This window comes from Carassius auratus, chromosome 14 (assembly GCF_003368295.1).
Source record: "Carassius auratus strain Wakin chromosome 14, ASM336829v1, whole genome shotgun sequence".
NCBI lineage: Eukaryota > Metazoa > Chordata > Actinopteri > Cypriniformes > Cyprinidae > Carassius > Carassius auratus.
Window position 1 is genome coordinate 20,061,407 of NC_039256.1, and position 14,725 is coordinate 20,076,131.

The window sequence follows — 14,725 nt, forward strand, 5'->3', positions numbered from 1 at the left end:
AGCAAACAGTGTTTGCGTTATTGATCCTTCACTGCTTTAGACAGTAGCAGAGAGTGGGGTAAGCTGTGCCACGTTTTATTGATTTGACCTCTAGTCAAGGAGAACTGAGAAAGAATCCCTCAGATACTTTAATGAAAATTGTTGTTGACAAGACTAATATAATGATATTTCCTGCATTTGGATGCAAAGCTCACTTTTGGTTGAGCCACTGGCATGTTCTAACGCACCGCTACCATTTTGGGAAAATAAATGAACAAACAAGATTGTAGAAGTACTTCTTAGCTTACTTTTAGATCTGAATACATTTGTTTTAACAACTCATTTTGTCTACTTCATAGGAAAATTTATCCAACAATTTATTTAAACCATTTCTAGCATAAAATGTTTTCAGTTTCCATATCCTATATTACATCTTTCCCTATAGACCCCTTTTGCGCGGACATCACAGGTACGTCACGGCGCTAGCTGGAGGCAAAACAAACGGAAAACTGGAGGCGGCTAATACAAACCAACACCGGGTCGGCTACACAAGGAGCTTAAAATATCGTCTTGTTGTGTTGTTGGTTGCCAGAATCGACGGAGAACAGGCAATTTGAAATTAAAAAATGAAACTAATTGATATCTTGTTGCTCATCTCATATCATAGCTAACACAACAACATCACTAACACAACATCATGTTAACATCATGATAGCATAACTGTTAACAACAAAAGTGCTTTTTCCATTTTAATTCAATATGAAATGTGATCTTTCTAATCTGATATTAGCTACTCAACCAGCCATGCAAGTGCAGTTCGTTGTCAAGATGTAGTTGTTTCCTCTGTTTACAATGACTCAAGCCTGATACATGGTCGTCTTCTGTCCTTGGCGCTGGCTAGGCAAAACTTCGGATCGTACAACACAAAACTCGTCTGTTATATCTTTGTATTTTAAGTCTTGTACGTGACCATTCAGTACGTAGTTATACGCGTCTAAGGATTTGTACGCTCGGTTTCTCTATCAGGTAAGTGTAAATGTCAAGCCACTCAATCAGAGGTAACGTTAATCCTGTCAGATCGTCCATCCAATGAGTGATTGTGTACTGACCAATCTGGTTCCGTCCGTTAAAGTTAACTTTTTCAAATAACTATCGCGGTCCCGGACAGTGAATTACCTTAAATATTCAGATAAAGCAGATATATTCAGATTTTATCCAGCCATTGTTAAAAAAACAAGCTAAGAAAACTCGCTAACTACCGTTTGTTCAAGTGTTGAGGGGAATCTTTCTGCCTCCAGCTAAGCCCCGCCCACACAAATACGTCACCTTGTTTACCAACAGTAAAAGGGTCTATTATATAAAAGGTGAAAAACTGTATGTGAGAAGTAGAATATACGAATTCATAGTATTTAGAAAAATTTTAATAAAAAACAGCAGGCGAAAAGTACCTAGGTCTACTTCTGCTAAGATTTTGGCTCATTCTAATCATGATGCCAAAATTTTGACTTTGATATGATCCGTGACTGAAATATTTAAATACTTCTACTGGACTGATACCAAGACAAAAACATTAAAACCACAGGAAGAGTATTTGAATAAGCTAAAAGGATAAGAGGGCATGAGCTAGGGAAATATGACTAAAATCACATAGATTCATTTGTCAAACAGAAGGACGACTACAGTAAAACTAAGACACAAATGAAAAACAGTGTTTTTAGGTACAATAGGTCCATTTAACAGTAGCATTCAAGTAAAAGATAATACAGAAACTGATTAAAGTAATCAAAATGTAAAAGTAAAGCACTGCATGGTCTCCATTGTTTGGCCTTGAATAAGCAGTTTTGAAAGAGTGTCACCAGAATCTAGCATTTTGAAAATGCAACGGGGCCCTATATTCTGACCCTCATTATGCTTAACACTGAACTCTGTTGCCAGTTCAATGGTGTTTTTCTTATCTATCCTGTCCCCTGGCTTTTTTTCTTCTTGTGCTGTCTTTGTGTAAACCGTTATGTTTTTAGTTTTTTTGTATTCTCTTTACTCTCTGTGTCTGTTCTGACAATTTTCCAGAATGATGCTGCTCTTGTGTTCTGTCTGTAGTTGTGTAACTAAGATTTATTCTGCGACCTGTCAGTGTTTGCTTAGCAGGTAACCTTGAGACTGCGCTGTAACGTTGATCCTGTGGTTAATGACTCCCAATGAGAAAAACACACGAGAAGATGAGCAATGCTCACGGACCTGCACTTTTAACCCAGCAGAGTAATCAATAACCATCAGAACTGAACTTTTACACAGATTCAGTGCATTTTCCACCATAATCAGTCAACGGATCAGCTTCCTGAAAACAGTTTCATTTTTCAGAACAACTAGGTATTCCTTTAGTGGTGTGAAAATAATTAACTAAGAGGCCTCGTTGATTGATTTGTCCGAGTCCGAGACACTGTGGAGCCAGTTCACTCAACATTTGCCTGTGTCAGAGCTGTGAGTCTCTTCTTCATGTACCATATGTGATGTAGTGCTCCTCCATGAATATTTAAAACGTTATTGTTGTTCTTTCCTGGGAAACACACCTCTGTTGTGTGCAAATGAGGCTCATTATAGAATTGTATAGAATATAGTATTGCAGATTCATAATTTCAGCATTTGTAATTCTATCATTCAGAATGATTCATGAATCCGTCTCAAACTCACGAGTTATCAGTTATATAAATTAATGCTCATAATAGTCATAAAAGTGAATATAGGAGTTTTTCTTAAATACATTTTTATAAACAAAAAATGTTAATCAAAACATTATTCGTATCTAAACCAGAATGGTTCATTTCTAGTAAATGAGTGCTTATTTAAAAAGGGATGTTTGTGTACATTTTCCTGTGATCATGACACTGGCTTATTCTAGCTTGGAATTTTTTTTTTTTTTTTTTTGACACTTTTTTTTTTACCCCATTTAATTTTAAGATCCTGTCTAGAAATCTTTTCGTGCACTGTCTTTCAGCCATTGTCTGGGCACATTTTTATGACACTGCTTCCCTGAAATAGCCTCTTTTTTGTGCCATTACCATTTGCAAAATTCCTGCAGGTGTTAAACATCACAGACAGCGTGAAAATAATCATCATCAGTGGAGTCATTCAGTGGATTCCCTCCCAAAGGCCTCTTTTCCTTCTTCCTAACTCTTCGCCAGACTGTAGTTGATGTATAACTAATGAAACGAAGAGACCGTATCTGAGCAAGCATCTAACCTGAGGACCTCACTAAATCATTCACTTTTTACAGCGCATTTTGACCTTTCTGTGAAACGCTGAAACTGCAGCCCTCACACAAGCATCGTCCCGGCCTTGATACCCTTATAATTCGGTTTAGATTTAACACAGCTCCACGTCTGTTTGTTTTGTTTTTCCCGAAGCTCTGCACTGTGTTCCTTTTACACCGGGTGGCATTTGGAGGTGGATTCAATCCCCTGAGCTCTGGAACCTGTGCCATTTCCTCTCCCCTCACACCTGCCCCTCCCCTCTCCATTTGGTCCAGCCTGTTTCATCCGGGACCAGGGAACGCACCGCATGCTACACTGATGTGTGAACAGCCGTCACGCTTCACAAAAATTTACGTAATCCCAGTCTCTTCCCAACCATCGAGCCAGAATATACAGATTGCGCTGCCATGTACATTTTCAAAAAAAGCTGAATCGAGGGCATATCCAGTGGGAGACGAGAAGATGATGCAGATGAAACAGTCGTTGACTGTTTTAAATAGCTGTCTCCTCTGACTCCGAGTGCAGATGTGGATGAGAGTGACTTGTATGCTGAAGATTTGCATCTAGTTTGCAGTAGATACACATAAGCCTCTTGTTCCTCGATGCCCCGAGTGAGGGACGTGAGTTATCGCGCACCACTGATGCATACTGATACGCTGTGATTGAGTTTTCAGGTGATGAATACACTGATGCGAGCGATTAGGGCAGATATGCGACACACAGGATCAGCGTGTTATCTGATACACACCGTACACAAGTCCTGTCAGCGAGGAGCTGAACATTACCGGACAGGTTGTGACAGCACTACTATGCCTACCATCCCTCTACCTGATGGGGCGGAGGTGTGGAACAGATGAACCGAGGCCCCCGATGGAGGGGGGCTCAGCACACACTCACACACTGCATTAAACCCTCAGATTCGGTCTCTCAATGCATTCTGAATCATTCACACCAGCAGTTGTGGTACTGCCGCTCACACTGTCCTGGGAAACACTGAGGGGGAGGGGGGCGAGAAAGAGAGTGGGCGGCGGGTGGGGTTGAAGTGTGATGCTGAAAGCCTGCTGAGACGTGGTGACAGCATATGTTGTCTTCATAGAGACCCTCAGTGACAGAGAAATGGTGGTGTGTGTGTGAGAGTGACTAGCTAAAAGTAGCATTTTTAAGATGCCTCTGAACTCTGCATTATCGACTATGCTCGGTTTAAAAAAAAAAAGCTGTATTGTCCATTGTTTTTTGAGTTCCCCTGCTTGCTGTTATGTCATTATTGTTAATTATTTCTTGTGTTGTGATGTTTTTTTTCAAATTTACATTACAGTCCTGACTTACATGTATGCCATCCAAAACGTCTTGATTCATTCCACTGATTCATTTGGTCCAAAATGACCCTCTCTCATTTGTAGCAAGGGAAAGTCTTGATTCATTGTAGTGAATGGGGTTGTTTTAAATGGTTCTATCTCCCTCTCTCTCTCTGTCTCATATGTATCATTCTAAAGTCCAGCTGCAGAGATCTGGCTTCCTGGCTGTCCATCAGCGTGTATGTTTTATGTCAACATTTCCTCTGGTAATCCCATGCTTACACTGCTTCGAGTCAAGTTGTTTCCCCTTTTCACTCTACAGAAATGTCCCGAGTCACTAACTTGACCACAGGGGAAACTCACAGACCTGTTACAGTGTTTCTTAGGGATTTTTTTTACAGTGGGCGAGCAACTGCAATCCCTCTGCCAAACACTACATACAAAACAAAAATCTGTATCTTTAACTACATTCTCTCACAAATTTGCAGTCAGGGAGTCATTTAACTTAAATTCAGTAACTTTAATTTGTTATAAGCAGTCTTTTTGACTGATTTATTAATCTGAATTTTTTTGTGTGTGTTGCTGCATTAAGAAAGGCATGTTTTCTGTCAATTATCTTTTTATTATTTTGTGGTACGCACTGTTTTATCTCATTACATTCAGTTCTGATAATCTCCCAACCCAGGTTTTCTTTTGCAGTGGAGCTTTAGATTCAGCATCTTCACTGTGTCTCTGCTGAATAGCAGTGCAGGAAACACTAAATTCTGTTCAGTGACTACATTTCCGAGTAACTGCCCCAGCTACACCCTGACTGTTTTTTTACACAACAATACCTAAATACTTCCAGTGCTGTGTGAAAATGACCACACATCCTCTGATCCCACATGTTATCTAGTAAAAAAAAAAAAAAGAATAAATCATGTGATTGCATTCAGCCTTAAGAGTGAGATCTTAAAACTGTCAAAAAATAAGTCTCAGGAGCTTGAACACACTTGGACCCACCGAACCTTTGTTATACTTGGCTGTGTCTCAGTAAATTTGGAGCTGTGCTAAAGCATGTGCTGTAAAGCTGAAAGTACACATCTCAGACCTTTAGTTATTATACTTTAGGGGTTGTTTATTTTTTCCTTTTTTTATATATATATATATAGCAAATATTTTAATTGACCCTTACAAAAAAAAAAAAAACGTGTGTGTGTGTGTATAAATAAATACATTAATAAATAAAACGGTAAAAGGTAATCAAAATAGTAATTCAAATATAAAAAAGGTGCAAAAGCATTAACTATTCCAAAGGTACAAGTATTTAGGACAATGGTCCAACATATAGTGCCATTGCGCAATTGGTGTCCCGAGTTTGAATCCTGGCTCAGGGACATCTCCCCCGATCCTGCCCCCCACCTTCTCCCTCTTCACTTCCTGTCATCTCTATGCTGTCCTATAACAACAAAAAGTGTACCTTTTTTTTTCTTTTCTCCTGAGAGTGCAGTATAAACCGCTATATAATGTTACCATGCTGACATTTAAGCCAAAAGATGTCACAACAATTCTATGACCTAGTGTAAAGGCTGTGTTGTTTTAACTGTTCATGAGAATGATCTCTTTCTCTCTCTCTCTCTCTCACACTCTCTTTTACTGTTTCTCCTTGTGTCCATGTAGTGTGGAGGAGATGAGAATCGAGTGGACAGCAGGACAATCTATGTAGGACATCGGCCATGTCCAGACACAGAGGCCTTCATCCCCTCTAAATTCTGTGACAACAGGATTGTGTCCTCCAAGGTAACTTCTGGTTTTTGTTATACTTCACCTCATCACGAATCTGAAAGCACGAACTGGGCCATTGCTTAACCTCCCTGTTGTGTAATCAGATCACACAGAGCCTGTTTGTAATTTTCTTTAGCTCGTAATTAGCAAGTGTTGTTTTATGCCATGGCAACTGCACTGCAGCATTAACACGTAAGAGATGTGTGTTAGCAGCAGCATGTGGAGAGTATGGCATCTCTCGAGTCCTGGTGTTCAGCCACCTGTTCCTCCAGGTGTGAAGAGACTGTTGGGACCCTTCTACTTAGAAATTCCTTCCCATTTTCTCTTTTTTCCTGTGCTCTTTCATAATTAGTTCTTCACAAACTGATCTTAGCACCCCCCTTCCACCCCACGAAACTCCCTAATTTGCCTGTCAGAGCAGTGCTTAAGATCCGGCTGATAAATACATAGTTGCAATTAATGCTCAAGTGTTCGGGGTGGTTGACTCTGCCCCCCCTTACTCTTGTGGGACTTCCTGAATCTCATCATTCAGTCGATAGATGAGGAGTATTTTAAGATACAAAAGGAAGAAACAAGGGAGTAAGATGTAATAGATTTATCAGACCTGTGGTTGTGCTGTGGTATCCGGTGATCAGTTCCTCTCTTGCATGAGGATCGAAACACTCTTTAATTACCTGCACTAAGATGTTTACACTTCTCTATGCAACCACTTTGCATCTTCCCCCTTCAAACTTAGCATAACCTTTTCTCCATGGTATCCATGGGATCCCATTTTTTCCTCTAAAATTGGTCCAGACCTGCCACAAATTCTCGAGTTCACCCCGGTATAACATCTGCTGTTAGAAATGACAATGTATTCCCTTTTATCTTATTGCAGGTGCCACAAACTGCACTCTTTCACTTTCTTCACCCATGGTGATCCATTATTTAGCAGTGATGGTTATATTAGGTGGCAATAGCGGTCCACATTCCAGTTATTTTTCTGTCTCTTTTTCTTTTTTTTATCTCCTCTCCAACATTATTCAGTCAGTATTTGCATTTATTTTCAGTTGTATAGCTGAGTTTTTGGCATATTGGACATTTGAAATTCAACACAAAAGAGTGAATTTTTAGTGTATTATATTTTATGGAATAATACAGCTTTATATATATATATATATATATATATATATATATATATATATATATATATATATATATAGTGCCTTGAAAAGGTTTTTGCCCCCTTATTTATCCTTACAACTTGGATAGGTGACAAATTATTTGTCAGGGAGTGTAGGAACAACAAATAATAACTTGACTTCATTTGGAATCAAAAGTGGCTTATATGAAAGGCAAAGGCCTCTAGATTACGCTTATTTTACAGAAATAAAATCTTATTATGCCTTGATTTTTAATTGGGACAGAAAGGAAAGACTTTGCTCAGACAAATGTCTTGTCACATCTTTAGAGGATTCAACCAATCACATATTAGACCATCACCTGTGACAAATACTGTAACACATTCTCAGGTGTGTAGAAGAAGAACCCCAGCACATCCAACCTTCATTTGAAATGCATCCTGACCTCTGACAGCGTGCCAAAGATTCAACCACAGACCAAAGTGCTGATCATCCAGAGCCTGAAGACCAAGTCTACTGCTGAGGTAGCAGACATATTTAATGTTTCTAAACATCAAGTGGAGAGGATAAGAAAAAGATTTGAAGAAACTGGTGAAGTTCATGACAGGCCCAGGTCAGGCAGACCCCGTAAGACAACTGTTCGAGAGGACCATTTGTTGGTTAGACACTCCTGGGCCTGCCCTTTTTCAACTGCGGCAGAGCTACGTAAGAGCTGGTCACCAGAAACCCCTGCATCTACAAGAACATTTTGTCGATTCTCTCACCCAGTGGTCTCAATGGGTGAATTAGTGCTCAGAAACCAGCATTAAACAGAAGACAACTAAAAAATTGTGTTGCATTTGCCAAAGCCCACAGCTTGCAGGAAGGATGGACTGTGGAAAAGTGGCAGAAGGCTGATTTTTCTGATGAATCATCTATTGAACTTCATCCCAATCGTCGCAAATACTGCAGAAGACCTATTGGAACCCGCATGGACCCAAGATTCACACAGAAAACAGTCAAGTTTGGTGGAGGACAAATTATGGTTCATCATTCAGTCATTCAAAATCATTCAGTATTGGGGCGTGTGAGAGATCTGCAGAGTGGATGGCAACATCAACAGCCTGAGGCATCAAGATATTCTTGGTGCCCATTACATTCCAAAACACAAGAGAGGGCATATTCTTCAGCAGGATGACGCTCTTTCTCATACTTGAGTCTCCACATCAAAGTTCCTGAAAGCAAAGAAGGTCAAGTTGCTCCAGGATTGGCCAGCCCAGTCACCAGACATGAACATTATAGAGCATGTCTAGGGTAAGATGAAGGAGGAGGCATTGAAGATGAAACCAAAAAATTTTGATGAACTCTGGGAGTCCTGCAAGACTGCTTTCTTTGCTATTCCAGATTACTTAATTAAAAAGTTATTTGAGTCATTGCCGAGATGTAAGGATGCAATCCTCCAAGATCATGGGAGTCATACACAATATTAATTATTTTTCCACTTCACCATGATCAGTGTACTGTTTGAGTACACGAATTACTCTGGGATATTGGTTTATTTTAACTTGGATGGAGTGTCAGCCACGTTAAAAATGTTAACAGCTTAAGTAATTTGTGGATAAATGCTTATTGGAGATGCACACCGTTTCAAACTATTCAGTTCGATTTGGTGAGCTGGTTCAAGAAGAACCAGTTAAATCAAATTATTTGTTCGCGAACCGGATATCACTAAACTGCTTTTTTTTTTTTTTTTTTTTACTCTCTCTCACAACAGACATGGAAGAGAAGACAATGCTGAATAAAGTAGTAATTTTTGGACCAAAATGTATTTTCGATGCTTCAACAAAGTCTAACTGACCCTCTGATGTCACATGGACTACTTTGATGATGTTTTTATTAACTTTCTGGACATGGACAGTATACCATACACACAGTTTCAATGGAGGGACAGAAAGCTCTCGGATTAAATCTAAAATATCTTTAACTGTGTTCCGGAGATGAACGGAGGTCTTACAGGTTTGGAACGACATGAGTCATTAATAACATAATTTTAATTTTTGGGTGAGCTAACACTTTAAGGTTAGTGTTCATGATTCAACAATAAGAAAGAGACTGGGAAAAACTGCATCCGTTGGAGATTTCCAAGGCAAAAGCAATTTCTGACTAAAAAGAACACAAAGGCCCTTCTCACATTTGTCCAAAAATATCTTGATCACTGATCTGATGTCGTTGTACCTGTGATGATAATGGCAGAGAGGCAGTGAGACAAGGAAGCCTCTGCTCTTCTCCATAAAAGCACATGAAGGCAACCTTAGTTACATCTTGATTACTTTAGGGGAAACATTCAGTGGACTGATGTACCCTTATGAAAAATAAACATGGTTTTATTATAGTAAAATTGTAGTAACCCATGGTTTTTTGGCGTATTGACTGCCATTTGTAAAACCACAGATTTACTACAAATACCATGGTTAAACTATGGTTAATATAGCAAAACCATGGTTAATTTGTGGTTACCATGGTTTAACTACAGTAACCATGGTTTTTTGGTTTTATTTGTAGTAAAACCATGGTTCATTTTCGTAAGGGTAGGTGCTGGGTGGTATATCAAGTTTGTACAATATACCGATATTTTCTTTATAAGCGATTTGATATGAGGCAATACTATTTATATCGATATACAATAGTTTAATAAGAGCGCATCTGAAAATATAGGCAGGACACCGACTGAGTTGCTGTGGAGAAAGTGCTTTATCCAATTTCTTCTTAACATGTGACAAGCTTCATATTCAGGCCTGGTAAGACATAGTTTATAGTTTTGTTTTTCAGTAGTTTAAGTGGCTCGGCCCATCTCAGACAGTCTCGACATATTCTCAGACAGAAAGGCTGCATGTGCCTCTGACTGAGACACAGGCTATTCACTATGTTTAATATGTTTGAGATATGCTGTCTTCCTGCATAACTTACATATCACAGGTATATCCTCCATCTGTAAATGTTAGAAAGCCATGGAAATATTTAAAACATTTTGTCATAAGTGCATGAGCCTTCTGTTCTGGGATTCTCGGCTAAACTTCATTGAACGAGCACTGTTTTTCGCCTGCGTGCCAAACAGACAGAGCTCAATTACATAGGAGCGCTATAATTATAATCACAAGTAAGTCTATTTTTATTATAGCACTGACTGTAAAGAGACTGCAATGGAATAATCAAAATAGCCAAACAACTCGGTGCTTTTGTTCTCATTTTTAGTTTAGTGAATTTAACTTCTGCTTTATTTTTTATTATAAAAGCCTTATTTTTGTATTTAGATTGTAATATTACAATTTTAGATTGAAATGTGATTTTAACCATTTTTTTGCACATAATATAAAGGCTTACATGGTTGCATTAACTTTATTTGTTTTGATAGCTTTTAATATGTATCGTTTTGTTGGACAACATTGGGCGGTAAGAGAAATGAATAGATATTAAACGCAGATTTTGTTTTATACAAATACAAAAAACGAAAATACCTACATATATATTTGATATTGCAAATCGGCCCAAAATATAGAGATATGTTTTTTTGCCCATATCGCCCAGTCCTGGACTGATGCGACAAGTTAAACATTTAAGAAGGCTTGTGTCCCAAAACCAAAAATCAACGCAGCATTTCATAAATAGAACATCATACCAAAAAAAAACAGGAATGTGGCAAAAACTTTTTCACAGCACTGTATATACAGGTGCTGGTCATATAATTAGCATATCATCAAAAAGTTGATTTATTTCACTAATTCCATTCAAAAAGTGATATTTGTATATTATATTCATTCATTACAAACAAACTGATAAATTTCAAATGTTTATTTCTTTTAATTTAGATGATTATAGCTGACAACTAAGGAAAATTCCAAATTCAGTATCTCAGAAAATTTGAATATTACTTAAGACCATGCAAAGAAAGGATTTTTAGGAATGCGGCGTGGCATGGAGTCCAGTCTATGGCACTGCTCAGGTGTTATGAGAGCCCAGTTTGCTCTAATAGTCAAAATTAAAAGAAATAAACATTTGAAATATATCAGTCTGTGTGTAATGAATTAATATAATATACAAGTTTAACTTTTTGAATGGAATTGGTGAAATAATCAACTTTTTGATGATATTCGAATTATATGACCATCACCTTTATGTGTGTGTGTATATGTATGCATGCATGTATGTATGCATGTATGTATATATAATTTACTAACTTGCACTTATTCTCTTGCTAAAAAGTTGATTTAAAATGGTGAAGTCACAGCATCAAAATATAAAACACTTTCCTGTTTGTATTAGATTCAGCCTTATTTGATGTTAACTCTCATTCATGAGCTAGTATGCTTCTGCTGTTGTGTTCATTTCCTAAAAGAGAGCTGAATAAATAGTGAGCCAGTGCCAAACGGGTCATGTGGCAGGTTCCCCTTTCTGGGGTTCACCGAATGAAGCGATAAGTTGCTAATCCAAATCAATGTAATAGCTGCAAGCCCAGAGAGCTGCCGCTCGGTCACACACATCAGAGAGCTCCAGAGCTATTGAAGTCTCAGCTCCCTCTCCCAGAAAAGCACAAACACAGGAGCTGATGAATATTGGATGCATTTAATCCTTCCTCCTGCTTTTGATCAGGATGTGGGTTTAGACTCACATCGCTGTAAATGAATAGTTCAGTTAAAAATAAAAAAATTCTGTTTGATTTTGGAGAAAAGCCTTTTTTGTCCGAATAATGAAAATGAATTGGAACTGAGATGACAAAAAAGCACCTTAAAAGTAATTGACATGACTTGTGTGCTATATCACAAGTCTACTGAAGCCATTAATCGTTTTTTTGTGAAGTATAAACAATGACACAATTTCCATTTTTGGATGAACCATCCAAACCCTATTTAAAACCCTTTTTGCAACTTTAAATAAAGTAATTGACAGCTTGTTGGTTTTAAGCTTGTTACTGTTTGACACCATTTTTTTTTCTCATTTCCTCAGTACACAGTGTGGAACTTCCTGCCAAAGAATCTATTCGAGCAGTTTAGAAGAATTGCTAATTTTTACTTCCTCATCATATTCTTGGTTCAGGTAAGTGAGGTCATTTGATTAGTCATAAGCATTTGTCATCCCCAGAGAGACATACTTTGTGTCTCTGTGTGTATGTGTGTGAGAGCGAGAGAGAGAGAGAGAGGATACAAGTGTGTTTATGTGTGACTCATAGCCTGGCTGGTTCTTCCCCGTGCTGATCTGATGTCATTGGACCTGTGATGATAATGGCAGAGAGAGGCAGTGAGCAGGAAAGCCTCTGCTCTTTTCTTCATAAAAGCACATGAAGGCAACCTTAGTTAAACTAGTGAGTGGAACCATGTTAACAGCTGATGCCGTTTACGCAAATGTGTGTATTTAATAAAGGTTAATGGTGGATTGCTGAAGAGCTTCTAGTCTTGTCGGTGTCAGGTTCAAGAGGAGTGAGAATTGTAAGACACGATTTGACAACTGACTCGGCAACATTTTATTTCTATTTTGTATAAGTGTGAGATTGATGCTAATTATGATTGTGTCCAAACCTGCAAATGCTGCGATCTCAGGCAGTATGGGGTTAAGGCAGCATCAAGGCAATAGTGTTCAAAGGTTTGGGCTTAGTATCAATTTGAATGGTTTGAAAGAAGTATCTGATGCTCACCAAGGCTACATCCATTTAATTTAACAATACAGTAAAATAAAAGAAAATCCTGTGTTGAAAAATTAAATTGAAATTAAAACTGTTTTATATTTTAATATATTTCAAAATGTAATTCATTCCAGTGATGGCAAAGCTGAATTTTCAGCGTCATTACTTCAGCCTTCAGTTTCACATAATCCTTCAGATATCATTCTAATGTGCTGATTTGCTGTTTTAAAAAAATCTTATTATTATCAAAAAGATACCAAACAAAAATACTTTGAAACTCATGTTTGAAATATAATTGACTGTTTTCTGAAAATATAAAAAAAGCATCTGACAGATCTTTTGAAATCAGAAAATTCTTAGATAAATTTTTTAAAATTTAATTCATGATCCAGATTCTCAGTTAAATAAGCCTTGTAAATTATATGAATGAAATATAGATCATACAGACTTGACATTATATGCTTAAGATGACCTTAGTCACTAACTAAACATGGCACGGTCATTCTATTTTATCCACAGCCTATACACGTGCATCTCACAGTAAATCTAAATGTGCATCCATGTTGTGATGTGTGTGTGTGTGAGAGGGAGAGATCCCCAGGTGTTTGCCCGATTCTGGCATGCGTCTGACATGCCTTAACTAATCCTGCTTTTCTCTGGAGGGGCTCCTTATGCTCTCTGACTAGCTCTCCCCACGCAGCCCAGTATTATAACAGCACAAGGGAGACACACACGCACACCTGTCACACAAGAACTGCGCTTGAATCACCAGCCTCCAAATAGATCCGCATGATTCTCTTAAGGCCCATTGTGAACGCACCATCGTCTTATGCCCAGTTCTGTCTCCCTATGCCATTTTTCTGTTCTTTACCCCCTCTCTATTCCTCATTTCTTTGTTCTCCTCCTTCTCTCTCTCTCTTTCTCCCCCCTCCCTGTATGCCTCTGCAGCACAGCACTGCTGACGTCAGCAGCCAGGAAGCCCTCTGTAGTTCTTTTGAGCCACAAATAGACACTGACTGATAAAAAAGCACCAGTACTCTAAAAATAGCACTGCGTGCCTTCGCCGGAGTCCTGATGGGAAAAGAGAGATGCGAGGACGGAGGAGAGGAGAACAGAGGAGGGGAGGAGTCAAGGGGGATCTCTGTCTCTCACACGCACATTTTGACACACATTCTGCTGGAATGTTCTAAATACCTGTGTGTGTGTGTGTGTGTGTGTGTGTGTGTGTGTGTGTGTGTGTGTGTGTGTGTGTGTGTGTATGTGTGTGTGTGTGTGAAGGCAGAAGAAGAGATTTCTCTAACAAGCACTCAGTGTTCAGCCGAGTGGAAGTGTGCTTAACCATAAAGAGGAAATTAGTGCATAATGTGAAATAAGAGGATGTTTTTGGCGCATGTATCTTAGTCAGAGTAGTCAAATGTGAGGGATGAAAGGAAGTAGTACATACATGTACAATATGATTCATTGATTCTTTATTTTGAACTCTTCAGGATGTTAATTTTAGTTATTTAAAAGCACATGCAGAGTCAAACATAATGCTTCTAAATGTTGTGCCACATTTTAATGCTGCTAAAATGAAACGGAAGAACATCTGCAGTGGCATCAGTGACAAAAAACTCTAGTTTTACCGCAGGACTCCGATTTTACAATAGACTTGAAGTGGTGACC

The 14,725-nt window shown here is 38.5% G+C and overlaps 1 protein-coding gene across 7 annotated transcripts in view; it reads left to right on the forward strand.

Annotated features, from left to right (window-relative positions):
• LOC113113959 (ATPase phospholipid transporting 11C (ATP11C blood group)) overlaps positions 1 to 14,725 on the forward strand; it is a 57,365-nt gene that overhangs the window by 16,059 nt on the left and 26,581 nt on the right. For 6 of the 7 annotated variants that reach the window (XR_003293658.1, XM_026280564.1, XM_026280563.1 and 3 more), the window contains exons 2-3: positions 6,182 to 6,301; positions 12,388 to 12,477. Coding sequence is in view for 6 of the 7 variants with exons in the window: in XM_026280564.1 (XP_026136349.1) it covers positions 6,182 to 6,301; positions 12,388 to 12,477 (210 nt within the window). In the remaining variant the exon portion in view is untranslated. The remainder of the gene's footprint in view (positions 1 to 6,181; positions 6,302 to 12,387; positions 12,478 to 14,725) is intronic. The other variant, XM_026280569.1, reaches the window with a different exon arrangement.